General features: G+C 38.5%; 1 protein-coding gene across 2 annotated transcripts in view; it reads left to right on the forward strand.

Moving 5' to 3' along the window:
* The first annotated feature begins 4,403 nt into the window (after positions 1-4,403).
* LOC147050334 (phosphofurin acidic cluster sorting protein 1) overlaps positions 4,404-18,429 on the forward strand; it is a 32,421-nt gene continuing 18,395 nt past the window's right edge. The window contains exons 1-2 of one of the 2 annotated variants that reach the window (XM_085921377.1): positions 4,404-4,705; positions 16,776-16,863. In XM_085921377.1, the coding sequence (XP_085777503.1) occupies positions 4,494-4,705; positions 16,776-16,863 (300 nt within the window). In that variant the 5' untranslated portion in view covers positions 4,404-4,493. The remainder of the gene's footprint in view (positions 4,706-16,775; positions 16,864-18,429) is intronic. The other variant, XM_085921378.1, reaches the window with a different exon arrangement.

An 18,429-nucleotide genomic window follows, 5' to 3' on the forward strand; every position in this document is an offset into this window, starting at 1 on the left:
TGCATATAATAAAAGAATAGAACAGTAACTAACTTTATTCAAACCGTGATGTGTGTTTAAGCAAAATGGTAGCTTGATGTTGGTAGACATAAAACCTTCAGTGGTTTCTTTCATTATAGTAGTGATTCAACCAAGAGAAACTAAAAGCAAATGGCAGTGAAATAAGGCAACAGTTTCAATATACATGTGGATGATTAGGGTTTTGATTTTATTTTATTTTTTTAAGTTGATCCATTTCTGCAATATGCCTGAGTATGGCAAGGAAATGAAATTAAAAGTATGAGTTAATGGTTTAGTGGCTTTAGCCGATGCATTTGTCTATTGAATTGCCCTTAAAACCAACCCAGGTACCGCCTCAAGTAAACATTCTGCAATCGTTGTGCAACTTCAATTCAAATACTACATTCAATGTCCTCTGCAGGAGCTCCCCTTCGCTCTTCAGAGGTCAGTTCATTAACCTGATGGTTTCTTTCACACATCTTGGTAGAAATCAACAGAAAACTTTGAAGATTTGAGAAAGCAGACATTTCATGCAGAATATTCCTGGTCCTTTACGTTAATTAAAGGACAATTGTATTCAAGGGTCAATGGCATCAAAGTTGTTTTTTTTCACTAATAATCACACTTTATCATTTTTGCACAATGATCAATATTGTTTTATTTTTAAATCCATGGAGGTAGAGAGAGGATGTTTAACAACATTTAACATGTCTCTTCCTTAGCTGAGCCAAGAAAGGGGAAAAGCTTGTATCATATAAAACTTTCCAACGTGTACTTGTCTTTTAAAAAAAAACAAATATTGTACAGCCCGTAGAGATAAAATGTTGACAAATTGGACTTGTCTGGCGTCAGTGTTACTTATGTACTTGGATCTGAAGAATGCACATAGCTGTCAAAGAAATGGTGCGCTACAATCAGTCTGTTGTGAGTCTGGCAGAAACAAGATTGACAGAGTCATGGGAGGTCAGCTTGACTAGTGGCTAGTCCATTATCTATTCTATACACAAAGTCAAGGGATTTTCAGATGATATATATATTTTTAAATTCTTTCACAGAGACAAGGCACAATTACAAGAGAAGACAGACTTTCACAAAATAACAGCCCAGAAAAATGTTTCACTTCCAATACAGCAAAAAAATGCATTTTTAACTCCCAACATGACACAGGTGTTGTATGGATGTGATAAATGGAAAAACAATAAAACAACAGACAAGGTACAAACACCTGCTGCAGAAAGATATTAAACATCTGGTGGAATGTCAAAATGGGCAATGTGGACCTGCGGAAAAAAATAAATGGGGATCCTGTAAAAATTCCAAATAGGAACTAGAGCCAAAATGGTCAAGCTCTCAGTAAACCTGCCACAAACACCACCCGACAAGGAAACAAGGTCGCCCTAGGAACAGCTGGAGGAGTGTGGAGGTAGAAGACAAGGCAGCTTTATTTATCTAGCACATTCCATATACAAGGTAAGTCGATGTCCAAAAGTGGGCTTAGCTGGGTGATTCTCAAACAAACAGCCACAAACAGAGTCAAATGGAAAACATTCATCAATGGCCTATATGCAAAGGGTTGAACTCAAATGAATCAAATAATCTTCCATGAATGCTTTTGGAATGTGGAAGGAAACGTGTCGGAAAAAACACACAAGTAGCACATGTAAACTCCACACGGGAGAGCTGACATTAGATTTGAACCCGTGACCGGCGAGGTACTATATGATATACAAAATAAATTGAATGGCACTCTTTAATGAAAATGTGGAGCGGGAGAAATATTTTTCTTTCATTATGTCCTACTTTTTGTTGAGCCATATACCATCTACAGAGGGATTGGGATAAAAAAAAAAAAAGCCATTTGGCCAATGTTATCTATTGATCACTATCCTTAACTCCATACAATAGAAAGAGACAACCCGACTGTTTTATCTGTTTCGTTTTGGTGGTAACTTGCTCCGCAGTCCAGTGACTTTGACAGTGTGAAAGTAAAGAAAGGGGCCGTAAGATGTTGCTGTTAAACAGGAGGCTTTGTGTCCTCCTCAGAAGGGAACATGAAGAATGGTTGAAGAAACATATAAAGAAAATAAATTGGCTGGCCCATGTTGTCTCTGCTGCGGGGTCATTGTTTGCTGGCAGAAAAGTTTGCTGGCTTCATTCCTAATTGTATAAATTTTTATCAGTTTGTATGTTTTGGTTCCACCACCATTATCACGTTCCACTGTTCTCTGACAGGTTTTACAGGTTTAGAAGAAAGACCAGGTGGCTTTTGGGTGGTATAACTGCAATTTGTGAATTTAATCTGGAATGTTTTTTCAATCTGAAAATCTTGAATACGTTTTGCAAGTCTATCTAACATGTGATTGGGAACGATCAATGATGTCATAGTGTCACTATGTCTGCATCTGGCCATCATTTTGGTATTTTAGGAGATTCACTCGGGAAATGTGTTGTGCATCAACTACAAATGCATACAGCGTGCCATCTATTGGCCAATATTGGAAAAGGTTGCAAAGAAAGGACACATTTCTGAAGCAATACTGTATTCTAACACTTGGTGGCAATGCACTTCATATATTTATTGGTGGGTGTCATCCATTGCGGTCAACATACATTTGGATCTAATAATAACTCAGAAAGCAGGTGGTTCGCTTTGAAATCTGGCTCTTAATATCAAGGACGTTTTATTATGTTTTAAAGAAAAATATAGCATCATTCGTTGTATGACTTGCCCCTGCACAATTTAGTATTTAAAATCCCACCTTTACAAATACAACGCTCAGTTTTTACCAGTACTGAGATAGAGTTATACAATTAAAATATGAAAAAAATACATTTGTATGCATGAGTGCATCAATGAAAATTACAATCACATTTCATTACAATTTCGATATTACCTGCTGGAGCCAATCCAAGCTGAGCTTTGGTGAGCAGTGTGCTCAAATCTGGACATATATTGACATATATGGAAAATGTAAATTCATAATAACAATACATGTTGTTTTCTTAGGTGTTAAACACTGGCTGACGCAATTATTCACAAACCCAACCCTTGAGGACATGTTATGTCAAGTTGACTGAAGTTTTACTTTCGCCAGAGTTTGAGTTTCACAACAACAAATGAAAAACAAGTCTTGGCAGTTCACTGCTTGAGTGTGCTGATGTGGGGAAGAATGCACTTGAATGAGTTGGGTCGAGAGCAAACAAATGTGTTTTGAGTGCAGATTTATTACCTCCACCCAAAAGAAAATTGGCTGTCTGGCATGTCACAGCCACCCTCTAAATATTTGTTATGAATAGAGACGTTTTTGCACATCACTTACATGGTCACTGCAGCTTTCAATGGTCCTAATTGAAAAATTGTAATGCTATGAATTAAATGAACTGCATTTTTGGTTGCTCCCCAAGAACATTTAAATGTTCATCATCATTGCACACTTAAAAAGGTCCTTATGAATATATTGCTTTATAATTAGAGGAGTCTTAATTTGAATAACTTTCATAAAATTTTATCTCTATCATCTGAGCAGTTGACTTAGAATATGACGTATGTTTTCTAAGATTTTCAAAGATTCCATCCAAATATCTTTTTAAGATTTAATGATTAAAAAAAAAAAAATAAATAAAAAAAAAAAAAAAAAAACACAGCAAACAACAAAAAACAAAAAAAATACATTGTTAAGAAATTCATCAAAATACTCATTGTGGATTTTGCCTTTCAGTTTCTTGTTACAGATCAGCAAGTGCAAAAAACACTAAAACAGTTAACATTCAAAAGTTTAGAGAAGGTCAAACTGAAATGTAGGTGCACTTCTTCAGGTTATGCTGTATCCTGAATTATTTCTAACTTTAGTAGTTCACATTACTACTAGAAACAACACGCGTATGTCTTATTTTATACTCTACAGTTCAAAGGTTTGGGCTCACCTTTCATGTTCTTTCATGTTCTTTGAAAACATTTAGATTGTGCAAACTACACTTCCAAGGTTTATTGGCCATTTAGAAATGTCCTTCCATACTCACAAAATGTCCATTTTGAAAGAGCACCACAATTAAAATAAATAAATACATAAATAAATAAATACATACATAAAAAAAAAAAAAATTATATATATATTTTTTTCTTTTTTTGCACGATTAATTTGATGCTATATTGAAAAGAGTGTTTTTTTTTTAAGTAAATAAGACCTCAATATTTTTATGGTAGGGTAAGGGCACTGCACACTGCTGTGTTTATCAATTTATCTGTCCTTCGTGGTTTTGCATATAAATCGATCAAGTGTTTGTTTTGATGTGGATAATTTTACACATTCCCAAGGCAAGGAGGTGCTGCCCCCTTCCGCCCGCCTGTGCTGGCATGCCCCGCCCCGCCCCGTCTCGGCCACTGGCAGTCCGGGGCTCGGGTGTTCGGGAGTCTAGAGAAGCTGGGCAGGCAGCGAGCACTTCACAGCCTCCCGCGTACGTCCGACACTTTGCTCCCTCGCCAAGTGGAGGTGATGATGGCGGCGGCTGTCGAGAGAGGAGGCTCCCGGGCCGTTTTCTTGAGCCCGAACAGCAGTACCGGTTGCATACCGGCGCCGTCGACGCTCCCTGCCGGAGCCCTCGCCGGGGCTGTTGTGCTGGGTTCGGGCTCCGGCGGCATGCCTGTCCCCATGAACCTCTTTGCAACCTGGGAGATTGACCGATCATCCCCGAACTGCGTCCCAAGGTAACGTTGACGTTATTGGCTAGGCGTAAATATTTTGCATTTTGTTTTATGGCTTGTGATGATGCCACCGTTGGACAAACAACGCCCTCGATACTAACGTGAAGCGTTGCAAACGAGCTGCCATGCATTTCACGTTTACTGTTGGGTTGGCTAACTGTGAAGCTAACGAGCGAACTGGCTAATGCTAAAGCTTCAAGCATACATGCATACATTAGTGGTGTTAAGTTTGACAGTCGGTGTAACAATCGCGTATCATCATAGTAACGGTGTTTGCTTCCGATCGCCAGAATCGTAATAGCAGTAGCCTTCGTGTTTGTCATAATCATAATGACAGTTGGTTGTTGTTTTTTTTTTGTTGCATGTTTGCTTTGTGATCTCCAATTGTTATGGTAATAACTATCAAAGTTGTGCTAACTAGTTTCTCGAACTGCTGCTGTTGCAGCAAATCGTCAGCTTGATAAAAGGCTGCAAATCTGTAATGATGACAAAACATTTTCAATGCATTAAAAATCCATATTTGGATTGATTGACAACATTCCAGGTACTCGATGACCGTTAGTCCCACTATAGCTGCAATTTCTTATCATTTTAGTAAGAGATCAGATCTGTTTTTATCTTCTTTTTTTTTTTCAAGTTTACCCTGCGTGCGCTCTTGTCTTAACTCGTCAAGTGCAACCAAAGCACATATTTTGTGTTTACACGGCCTCTGGCACTCGAAGTGACACACACTTCTGTCATGATGCCAGGCTCACTATGCGATTTATTTTCAACTAGACTTGTGTGTGTATTAGTATGCATCGTCGGTGAGCAGGCACACTGCTGCCACCTGACCAGAAGCCTCTCTCGGGAGCTGAGGGTACATTAATCAGCTTTGACCTAGATCTGTTCTACTCACTGGGGGGAAAGTGGGTTTGCAAGAGGGAGGGCTTCCTCCACTCTGGATGTGCGTGCATGCGTGTGTTTACTTGCTGCATGCATGTGTGAATGGAGTCACAACATGTGAACAACATGAATTATTGACTGCAGAGCTGACGAGGTTTACGTGAGCATTATTCAGGATCCACGTCAAACAAAGTGAGATTAAGAATAAATATCTTGTTTTGTCCCCCCCCATCTTTTGTTTCTGCATCGCATTAATTGGATTTCAGTTATGGAAGAGGTAATTTTGTGTATTAGGTGGGTCACATTTCCAAGAAAACCCTTGGGCAGTTGTTTACCTGATGTTCTGCACAAATTTGGTGTATACTAGCATTAATGAGTGTGGCAAAATGGACTTTTGATTTCCTATCCAGATCCTTTTTCCAACATTTAATTAACTAAACTAATCAAATCTATCTAAAAATATGTTGTTGTTTTTTCTTATTATTTGTTTATTATTATCTCTTACTTTTGTCTGAGTGTTACATTTGCTTGATGACCTTAAAAAAAAAAAATGAACTTATCAATTGAAAAAATAAAATTTAATGGCAGTACACAACAAAAGAAAACTACTTGAAGCTTGACAGTCTTGTAATGTAGAGGGAACAATAAGAACTGCCGCAAGACTCTCAAATCATTTTCATACTAGTCATTAGTAATTATGATTTTGGCTACATGTTTGTTTTTTTAGTCATAACTGCTTAGTCAAAATGATCTGTGTGTAATTGTATCATTGTACTGAGCAGCCAGCCTTTTTCCAATGTAAGGCTATTATTATTATTATTATTATTATTATTATTATTATTATTATTATTATGTATTCAAACATATTTGAACAACCAACTCTTCAATTACCATATACAGATTGATTTGGATTGCAAATTCAATTCCTGCAACAGTGCCCAATGGAAAAAGATCCAGCATTGAATTTGACCAAAGGCATGTTATTCATAAACAGAATCAGAGCGTGGGCTTTTATTACTTGCTATAACAATTGCAATAAATGTTTCACAATAACTTCTGATGTTCATTTATCCTCCAACACAACTGATTCAAATGATTATCAGACTCCAGCTGAGCTTGCTGATGAGCTGATCCAAAATATGCTGGACATCAGTCCTCAGGGATACTTGCGCGTGCTCTGTTTTTGTACATTTTAACATTTTCCTTGACCTTTTTGTGTGACAGATTAATTCTCGGGCCTTAATTAATTCTGATGCGACTGTTGCTTTCGGGTGTAAAAGCTTTTTACCAATATGCCTAGTAACAATGCAACACAAAAGCTCTGTGGTCATGGTAGGGCGGGAGCATACTGAGTCTTCCCAGCATGTTCACTATTTTTTGCTCAACAAATAGCTGACCGTAAAGCTGACTGTTTGGTGTTGCTGAGCAACCAGGGATGGATAAAGGGGAAATTAATGAGATTACTTTCTGGAATGTTTTTTTTTTTTCTTGTATGGTCTGTGTCTGAATTGCAGGATTCCTTCTACAGAAATTAGGCTCCTCAGTGTAAAAGATAAGAGACGTATTTCATGGCGACACGGCTAGTTTTTCAAGTAGCACTGATTAAACATGTCGATTTTACCCATTTCTAGTGAAATACTCCATCTTCAACAGTTTGTCAACATAAGGGAACATCTACAATTAATGCTCGTTTGGAAATCTGCTCAGTATTTTCACAAACACAAAAGTCCCACAAAACGTCCGACTTTAAACTGTCATCATAAATTTTAAATGATGAACCAGCCCAAAAAAAATGGGGTTCTAGTTAAGAAGAGTGCTCACATAGGAATACAAACTGGAAATAATATGAATGGCAATGTTAGAATATGCATTTTTGGTGGCAGAATTTTATGCACTAAGACAATCTATAGACTTTCTGCGTGTCTATGTGCACCCTGTGTCATTGCAAATCTCTTTTGCTTTTTGAATCAATAGACTTACTTGGATCTAACGGTGATCTAAAGGTGCCAAGAGTGTCATAATCCTAGTGAAGAAGGATAAATCAGTGCGAAAAACATGTTACCCTCACAACTAAATGCAACTTCATTGTTTGGCGTGGTATTTTTTTTGGTAAGCCTGCAGACCACAACATAATCCTTTCTATGTTCCTCTGACTTTATCTTTAGGGACCAGAGCATTCTTCGTTCTGGGTCCCAAGATAACCTTTCCGTCATCTGCTTGAAAGAGCCTTATCTTGGTCGTAAATAAGTGTAGTTGCCACATCATTTCTTCTGCCACAATTCTTATATAATCTATCAAAAGGTTGTCCATTGATGGGAACAAGCTTGACCGACAAAGACATCAGTGCTCCTATTACAAATATAATTATCGTTATTATTAGTCTTAAAAGTATTGAATGAATAATTTATCTCGTATTTGTGATGGAATTGAATCCCATTGAAAAAGATACAATATAGAGAGTCCTTTACATGTACAGTATTACTTAATATTTACTTATACATAGGGACTGTTTTTGAATTGTAAATCTCACCATTGTAATGCTCCACTTCTCCATTCCTCCCGCTATTAAAAGAGCACTACCGATAGAAATATCTTAAGCATATTTTGTTCGTTCTCGCTTCGCTATCCTCCTGAGCTTAGTCCAGCATCTCTTTTAATGTTGCTATAGTAATTTAATTTCATTGCAGCAAAAGAAGAGATCATCATCAAATGGTGCTTGCAGACAGTGACAGTGTGCTTCCGAAATCATAAACACCCCCGTCAGCCATCTCCAGTGGCCTTTTAGTGCTGATATAGACACAAATGGCAGTATACCAATAATGTGGGCCACATCACTATAGTGCAGAAAATCCACTTTGGTGGGTGAGGAATTCATTTTGTTGCCCCCAAAATAGATCCAAATACAGCAGTATTCAGAATTTTGCCACCTGATAATCCTGATGTTGAAATCAACTGGACTTGTTGCTTCACCACGGTGTTCACATGGTCTTTCAGGCTGGACCAGTCAGCACCCCGACTCTCCCTTTTTTCACACTCATTCCCACAACCTGAAATGTGTCAAAATTTACTTGGTTTCCTTCCTCTGCCTTCCTAGAGAAGGAGGAATTTCCTTGGGGAGAGTTTCACATTCCTGGCAACTTGAGAATTGCTGGGTCGGTTGAGTTGGGCTAAGCCTCCCCCCTCACTACCCCCTTTAACGTTCCATTGTTGACCAGCAACCTGCACCCCGGGAGGTGGGGCAGGATTAAAGCTGTGGATTGCTTACTTATTTAAAAGACGAGGATTTTTCCCAGGGCTTGAGGACAGGCAGGATTCTTCTCTTGAATTCATCATGAAGGGAAAAGTCCCTAAAATACAGGCCGCTCCACCCCTGTCTGGATGTTGGAATGGGATAAAATTGAGATCTTGTTGAATGGATAATGGGTTCTTTGCTTATTAGTTTTGTATTGCAACAGTCGGCAACAACCCAGACCCATGGTGAATCTGGTCTGTCTTTAAACTGTTGTACTCTGCCTCGTTCTTGCTCTACTTATTTCCCACCTCTCCCATACAGGCATTTCCTGAGTTGGATGTGCCAGCAACAACACATGGACTATTCTTTTCCGAAAAAACTCTGATATGGATGAATGAGCGCACCTGACAGACCATCTGAAAACAAGCTGTGTCATTGTGGCATTAGCCATGTTTTGCAGAATCGGCTGTATAAATATATTGTTGGATTGATTTACATGGGCAGTAGAGCTGGAACGATGTTTAATAAACACCCAAACTTTTGAAATTGTGGAAGTTATAAGAACAATGCACGATGAGTCTATTGAAAATACACAACCGTCAATCAGCTACTGATAAAACGCTAGTGACGCTCTCATTAGGTGAATAAAAAAAAACATGCTTGATAGAGTGAGGGACATTAGATAGACTGACATTTTGTGTGTTCTCCTCCCCAACCTACTCTGCATGCTGCACTGAAGATATTCTAACCTTCTCTTGGTGAATTTAGCCTATTTCACTTTGTGACACCGTGTCTCATAATTCAGCCTTAAGTAAACTCCATAACCCATAATATTTTGCATTATATTACAGGCCTGCAGTCTGCCTTCACTTGTGATTTGGGCTGTAAACATGCTTTGCCTGCTCATGTCGTTCATTCATAGTCACTACAAACATAAGGCTGCTGACTTCATCAGTTGCTGTTCAAGGTTGAACAAAAGAGTTGTTTATCTCTGCAAAATAGAAACAAAGGATGACAGACAGACGCATACTGAATTCCTGGTAATACTTTTCAGATCACTGAACACCGTATGGCTTGTTAAAAATGTCATTAGACATCAGAGCAAAAGAGTTGACAAAACATCCGCTTAACCTTTGCAGGGTATTGTCGTGTGACTGTGTGTAATTTTTCAAGTGACTTTTATAATCAGAATATGTGAAGAATGAAGAGGTACCTAAAAGTTATTTTTACGCTTTATTTTGCCTTCCCAGTATAGGGAAATAAATCATGATTTATTTTCTATGCCACATTGTTATGCTCTGAATAGGAAAAACCTCATTTAGGAAAAAGCATGAAAACAGGTCAGCATCTGTTCAAGGGTATACTAGTGGTCAATAGTTATTTTTTCCCAAATGGGTTTTAGAGAAGGTAAAAGCTTAAATTGCCAAATGGAAATGAAAGTCCAATGAACAAACACCGTTTAGAATTACATCAAATGTGCTGATAATCCTGTCAAAGTCAGATTATACCACAGCTTTGAGAGCCTAGTCTAGATTTATTACACAACGTCCTCTCCTCTTGCATTCTTAAAAATCACTTAGCTCTTCCCCAATGTAAATCTTATTTTTCTTCTTCTGTTTTTAAACTTATACTATTAATAAAAAGATTCCACCAAGAAGGGTGTACTGGCATTTTTATTCTCCATTTCTTGATCCAAGTTTTCAAGAAAAACTCAGCTATTTTTAGACCTATTTTAGACAGGCAAGGGTTGCTTTTTACATCGTAGAAGCGTCCAAATTAAAGTGTCAACACCGCACTCTCTGCCCTTTTGACATCACCAGGTCTAATGGACATCTGTGTACTGATGTAGTGTAGTCGTAAGAGGGCCCGCACGAGTAAATGTACAACAAATTGAAGGTATATTGGCACATGCAAAACTCAAAAAATGGCTTTAGCCAACCTCTGGACCATAGTTTTTTCATTAAAACCAACAAATTGTTTTTAACTTTTTATGTGTTCTGCTCCTTTCTTGGGACCGATACAAGAAGTGCCAATTTATGGAGAAGTCAGGATCAGAATCAAAAACGAAACCCGGGTCCTTGTTATTCAGTCCCATGGAATTGTTTGTTTCTTGAGGGTCGCATCTTTCCCAACTAAATGAAAAGTTCTGTGCTAGACTTTGCTGAGTTCAATTGTCATGGTAATCCTGTGATACCTATTTGTTCATTATATTTTCTGAAACTCCCGAAAATCTCGTTCTTCTTGTTTTTTTCTTGTTCTTCAATAAAGCCTTCTCGTTCTTCTTCTCCTTGTCGAATAGTCTAGAAGACCACAGAGATGTTGAGGACTTTTTAGGAGCTTTGCGGTTTCAAGCCATGTTTCCCAACTAAATGAAAAGTTCTGTGCTAGTCTTTGCTGAGTTCAGTTGTCATGGTAATCTTGTGATACCTTTTCGTTCATTATGTTTTCTAAAACTCCCCAAAATCCCGTTCTTCTTGTTTTTTGTTTCTTGTTCTTCAATAAAATCTTCTCGTTGTTCTTCCTCTTGTCGAATACTCTTCTGAGAGGCTACTTTGAACTATGGCTACATGCCAGTGTGGTATTGAGAAGTTTATTGGGTGTTTTGCCGAGTTTTACGTGGAAGTAGGCCTTCACTGTGGTCAGGTTGTTCTTCCACGTTGTCATCGCAATTCTTGACAAAGTGTTAATCGTAGATATTGTTTTTTCCGTCCTGACTTGAGGTGCAAATCTGTAACCTTCAAACCTCCCCCTGTTCTGACCCTGCTCCTGCTGCCTTAAGTTTGTTGATAATTTCACAGCACCAGAAAACTATGTCCTCTTGTTCTGTTGTGTCTGCACTTGGCATGGTCTGTTTCCCCTTTTACACTGCAGGCTTGAGATGTTTTTTATTTTATTTTTGGTATTAAAGACCAAACAGCCTAAGGCCATCTGTGACACAGAATGAGATATTGGGGGCTCAAATGCCAATTGCGTGCAAACCTAAATACACGCTAAACTCTTTGAGTGCATTCTACTGTTTGATCTTGTTATAACACATTTAGTTTGAATTATACTTTATCCCAAATGCTGCGGAGCTACCTTTGATTTGCTTTCCTTAAATTCATCATGATTGTCATGAATTGCAAAATGTCACTCGACTGTTTCAAATAGATTGGATTTGCTTGTTTCATGTGAATGGATTCTGCATTGGACCGGAAATGGTAAAAAATTAGAACCGAATGTTAATCTGTAATCTAGAGAGGTGTTATCTGAGGAAATGTCATTCTCACAGTGGTTAGACTTCCTCTGTTTTTCTTGTAAAAGAATGAAATATTCAAACGTGGATTTCAGAGCAGCATATTCTTTATTCTGGACTAAATTATGCAAGCAGGTGTATGAAATTATTATGAAAGAACAAAGTACTATGGCTTTCTCCCACTTGTTTTATTAAAAGAATAAAGGTCGCATGCATTTCCCACAAAGTGGAGGAGCAATCGTACACTGAAAGATTTTTTTTTCTCCCCTTCTAGCTTTATAACCTCCAGTGCATACCAAACTGTGTTTTTCATTCATCCCTCTTTTAAATCACTCTCTCAGCCTCCATCCTCCATTCCCCCTGCTTTGTGCCTCTCACAATTGCCGTGCAGTGATGCGAAGGCATGGAACTGCAAAACATCGAGCAGAGTGCTGACCAGGAAAAATAAATACAAAAATGTGTTTTTGTTTAGGCAGCCAAGTCATTTGGTTCAGTTCAGGGGTTTCGTTTCTAGACTAGAAGTAGTCTCTTTGTCATCTCGTCACCTAAACAGGACTTCTATCATCATGTTACTTGAGATTGCTGTTATCACTTAAGAGGTCCAGAAATAGTGTTGCATTAGTAGCCACTAACCTCAGGGGCTCTACTGCACATCTTGGAAGGATGTTTTATGAGAGAGCCTTATGCATTGTTGCATAAGTGATGATATAAAGTAACTGCTCTGTAATCAAATATTTTCTGAGAGGCTACTCAATTAATCAGAAAATTGCCAAATTGACTCAGAACTCCGAAACAATCACAATCTTATGTCCAATTTTGTCATTTTAATTTCATCCTTTTTTTTCATATGGTTTTAATATGTGCACTCAAGGTGCCAGTTATTTTTTTTCTTTTTATACTTTGTACTGGACAGCACATGTTAACAGCTCACTCAGCGATTAGTTTCTCCATATTATTATTTTTTTTAGCTCGCTCAGACAAGTTTGGCAGTTGTACAGTTTGGGAAGTGCTCTTTTCTTTTATAGCCTAACTGTGCACAAATCAAGGTCCTGAAGGCATGGTTGGAGGACATTGGTGTCGGAGGACTTGAGAGCTTTGCCCTCTTCTCCATCAAACACATTCAAGGTTACCGAAGAAGAGAGATTATAATGATCTGCGAACAAAAAAAGTTGTTCTTTTTCAAAGGAGAGAAGGCTGTCCTCAGACCTTAACATCTTTCCTTCCTGTAAGTTGCTGTGGCCTTTTGTCCATGAAGATTTTTTACATGTTGTCTGTCAACATTCGAAAACCCCGAACTCAAAGCAAGCAAACAACTGAAAAGTGATATTTAGTGCAAGAAAAACAATGTTAAAGGCCCAGTTTGGATTGAATAAAGCTCACAAAAACTCATAAATAGACTAACATGAATTGTTTACTCAATAGAAAATGTCTGTGCACCTCACTTCAATCCATCTGGTTTATTTTTTCGGTCATTGCTTCACCAACAGTGTGTGACATATCAGTGTAGCAATCTCCTGAATTCATTTTCTGATGATTTGGAGTGACATAAAATTGTCAACATTTTGAATGGTTGATACTTACTGAAGCCATCAGACTGTGTACTTGCTGTACTGAAATTAATATACAGACTATTTTTGCTCAATATTTGTGCTGTCCACAGACCTCTTATCAAAAACAAACATTTGACCATGGCTGTTAAAAGGAATTGCCAGATAAGATTGGCCATCTTCTAAGTACACAGAGACTGCAGTAGTAGCCTTCATTTCCTTTTCCAGCTATTGATATCTGATAAAATAATGTGTGAAACTAAAGTAGCTAAACTAGTAGCTAAACACTACTTCGCCATTATTTTACAAAGTCATTGTTTAACCCACAAAAATTAGTGGTGGTTATAAACACAGAATAAACTATTGAGTATCAATGTTTTGGAAATGATCTAAACAGCTGTTTTATATTCTAATAGTGTGGCTTCATTCTACAATCCAAAAAGGCCAACAGATGGTTTAGATACAATGACAGTCATTGGGTCAGTCTAATGGACTTAGATAGTTTTGCCATGTAGGGTAAAGCTATTAGCTTCAATGGTGCTAAAGCACCTATTTGGCACTATCACTGGACATTTTACCCTAGCTTTTGGTTGTGTAACTATAGAGTATATAAGTGAAATATTATTGCTGGTTGGAACTGTAAATGAGTCTCAACCATGACAGTTTTTATGTCTCCCATTGTTGATGCATATATGCATGGCTGTGAACTGGAAGAAAATGTCCAAACCTAAATAGTAAACAATTTCATGTGCTTATCCATGACTCCTATTTGCAAGTCCTGTAACTAACATCCCTTAAAGTTTGTCAATCAACCAAAGTCCTTTTAAAAAGTATCAACAAGAAAATCCATAATTGTTTTCTCGGTGCTGTATTATGACATACATGATGACCGCAGTCAGTCTAACACTAATAACCATGCATGGATTCATTAAGATCCTTTTACGACAATGATGAGTTGATCCAATAAGTGCTGAACTCGGTGCAAACGGCAAAACTAAAACAGGGGTCCCTCAATGGGCTCTTATCAACTGGCAAACAGAAAGTAAATCTCTTATCTTTAGTTCCCACCTCATGTTCACCGTACGTAATATGAAACCGCATTTAGGTGTCACCACAAATTCTTTACAGTAACACGACTTTAATCTGTAATAATTGAGAAATACTGTATATTTTATGGGGTTTTAACAAGACTACATGTTAAGCCTCCAGACCCTTTTTAGAGAAAGTCCCAAGATCCATACATTTTATTGCTTTTCCATGCAGAATCTAATAATGCCAGATGTGACATGGATCGTGTTTTGGTAAAACAGACGAGGAAGTAATGGTGGTCAAGATGTTTGTATAGCATTAGAGAAAATGTAACCACTGGCTTAGTCGAGTCAAACTACTGCTTGCTACATACATGTTAGTCTCACAAAAGTCATCATCGCAAATGTGTAATATTTAACAGAAATGAAGAATACAATTTTATTTGTGTGCAAAGCTAATGCGGTTGGAAATAACAAATGCCACGTTTCCTTTGCACTATGCGCTATGGCTCAGCTCAGTTCAGTATTTTTTTTTTGTCATCTCATTATATGGGTCCCAAAATACAAAGCCCTCTGATATTTCAACATCATTTGATGTTGCTGTTTTAGTGTTTTGTTTACATGACTGCAGTCGATATTATTATTATTTTTTGGTCTGTTTAAGAAAAAAACACCCACAAAAAATATTTGTATTTTATTATTGACATTGTTTGAGCTATCATTCTCTCTCACTGTAGGATTTTGTTTGGTTCTATGCCGTAAACAGCAGCAGTTTTGCAACTTTGCGAGTATGGAATGATCATATAAAAGACACTCATGCTATTTTGACGCAATATGATTTTGAGCAGCACCTGGTCTGTCACTGTTTGGGTAGCAGAGCGAACTGGCACTAAATCAGAACACGGGAACTCGCTGAAACCAGACCCAGCCAGATGGCTTTGACTTTACACAGGAGTGCAGATAACACCTCTGACAAATGATTTGGAAAAAAAAAAATAAAAGCAGTGGTTCCTGATGTGTCCCATTCACTGCCTGCAGCCTTTTTAATTACATGTGAATCACAGTCAGAGAACGAGAGCGTAACCGAGCGAGCTGTGACGAGTGAGATGTTGTTGAACCATCAGACGTGTTTTCTGCCTTCCCCTCCCCCTGCTGACATAGAGCTGTGTTGCCGATGACTCATCCTCACCATAAGGCAAATCGCATTCTCCAAGGTATAACGTTTGATTACTCCAGACCCAAACAGATTTGTATTTGGTACTCACGCACACAAACTGTGTCTTTAGTTTCTGATCTTCACACATTGGCTCCTAATTTGTGACAGCAAGATGGTTGCAATACATGTTTTGTGCTCATCAAGGATTATCAAACCCAGAAAAATCACTGAAGTAGAGAGAGAACTACATTTGCTTGTTAAAATGCAATTTCTCCTCCCCTCCTCTTCCTGTAGTTGTAAATGCAACCTCGAGGTAAAAATGAAGTAACAGGATGGGCAGTCACACGTTGACTTTCACACTTACACATAGTTCCTCCATACACCACCCGAGACTGTCTTATCATTTTTTTTCTGTGCCTTCCCGAATCACACTTGCCTAACAGAGAGTTTGTAGAGTGGAATGGGTTGACTTGGAAAGTGTTTCTCAGACGTAGTGGGTGTTGTTAGCTTTTGTCTGTCTTACTCACCTTTGACTGATCATAATTTCATGCAACAGGAGTGATGGTAAAAGTAGGTCATGAGGAAGTTCAGCAAACCTGATTTGGAAGTTGCTCCCTTGCTCTAAAAGGCAAGAATTTGAGTGTGGTTTGACCCTACTGGTATTCATTTGTTCTGTCGCTAAAACCCCCCCGTCACAAATTCCAGATGTCATGATGAATGCTGTCTAGCGTCTTTAGAAATACTCTTATGATCCCGCTACTACAGTGAGTGTTTACTCCTTCAATCTTTGTGCTTTTTTGTGGCCATCTGATCAGTCCCTAATATAGCATCACTTAGGCGCGACGAAATGAAAAACTTGCTCTCTGATGACATAAATGTTTTTCCGTGGCCCTCGCTTGGATGTGCTCCATTTTTAGTTATACCTGCAAGTCTAAAAATGTTCAAATTTTCTTTCTTTTTTTTTTTCTAACCTTTCTTTCTTTCTTGCAGGCTCTGCAGCCTCACTCTGAAAAAACTAGTCGTGCTCAAAGAACTGGACAAAGAACTGAACTCGCTGTCTATTGCCGTCAAAATCCAGGTGAGTCGGTGTAATCTTTTGAGCCTTGCTTTTCAATTCTTGTGCTTTTGCTGCACCCCGTTTAACATAATCGCAAGCCTAGTTGACGATAAGACATGCGGCTAATCCTGCCAATTGATAAAAAGCCTTCTTAGCGCAGGCGGCTCTGGTATGTCACATCCACTCACGTGCTTTAAATAGCAGACGAGCATTACTACTAGACTAGGCAGATGCATTAGCACCTTAAGACGGATTTAGAATGTTGGAGTCATGACTGTGGGGGTGCGGACCAAGCAGGTGTTGACTCATGATGAGTCAACGTCAAAAGAAAATAATCAATTGTACTCGTTCAACACCATGTAGTATGCTTTGTGTTTTACTGTGTTAAATGTCACTGCTTAGTTAGAACAATGAGATTTTACATGAGTGAAAGAAATGACTAGAGGAGATGACGTCTGTGGCTAATTTCTTTTGAGCCGTTACTTTGATTGACAGAAAAGGGTCCTTCAGTCTCAAAATAAGTGCACAATGCTTAACTGAACTCAATCCAATCTCTGCATCAAAACAAGCATCGTGATAATGAAATCTTAATGTGTTGGAATTCTCTCATGACATCTGAGAACCTCACCGAGCAAAACGTTCTTTGGATTTTTTGGGAGTCTCAGTAGAGATTGTAGCTCTCATCAACATAAAGATAATTAAATTGACTTGAGATTCTTTCTTGAAAAGCAATTGTTTGTTCCCTACGATTTAGTACTTCTTTGTTATAATGTATCAGTTATAAGCAAATATGGTGGAAACTTCATCCATTAGCTACATGATTCTCAAATCATGAAAGTTCATCTCTGCCGACAGCAGTGCAGAATCTGTCCTCTTGCCCTCTTCTGGACCAATAAGGGGTAGGGCCGTGGCCTGGCAGGATTACTCATGCACGTGCGCCTTAATGTAGACGTGTCACGCCATTACTGTCATGCAACTGTTTCTTGCCATTTATTCACGCTGGCATCATGCACAATATGAACCAACCAAACAGCGAGAACTAATCCACACATCCATTCTCTGCACCGTTTATCCTCGCTAGGGTCTCAGCGGGTGTGCTGGAGTCTATCCCAGCTTGCTATATATATATGTGAGAAGTGGGGTACACTCCAGATTAGAAAAACTGCTTCCACCATGGAGAGATGATGATCTACTTGAAGTGTACCACAAACATGCACACCTAACTTGGATGCAATTTGGTGGAGATGAAGCTCTAGAGTTTTCCGTCTCTCACCCTGGAAACTACAGTGTCACTGCCAAGTAGATCAAGATCCCCCTCTTACAAAGACCTTTGATACTTTTTATGTCATTTAGATGGTAACCATCAGTCCTTTCCTTTTAGAAAATCAAATATACTGGATGTGGTATTAGTTCCAAACACAAACATGTCATCCTGTAGAAATGGGGAGTTTGACTGTGGTCAGACTTGTTACATTCCATCATTTGGCACATGAAGACAAGAGGGAAAGGCTTGTTAGTCAGCACAGGGGCGAGGGGCGAGTGGGTGATGAGGACACTGAGTTCAAGCATTTCTTGCCAAGGCTGTGT

The sequence above is a fragment of the Syngnathus leptorhynchus genome, chromosome 10 (assembly GCF_054491065.1).
Source record: "Syngnathus leptorhynchus isolate UIUO chromosome 10, UIUO_Slep, whole genome shotgun sequence".
NCBI classification, from domain to species: domain Eukaryota; kingdom Metazoa; phylum Chordata; class Actinopteri; order Syngnathiformes; family Syngnathidae; genus Syngnathus; species Syngnathus leptorhynchus.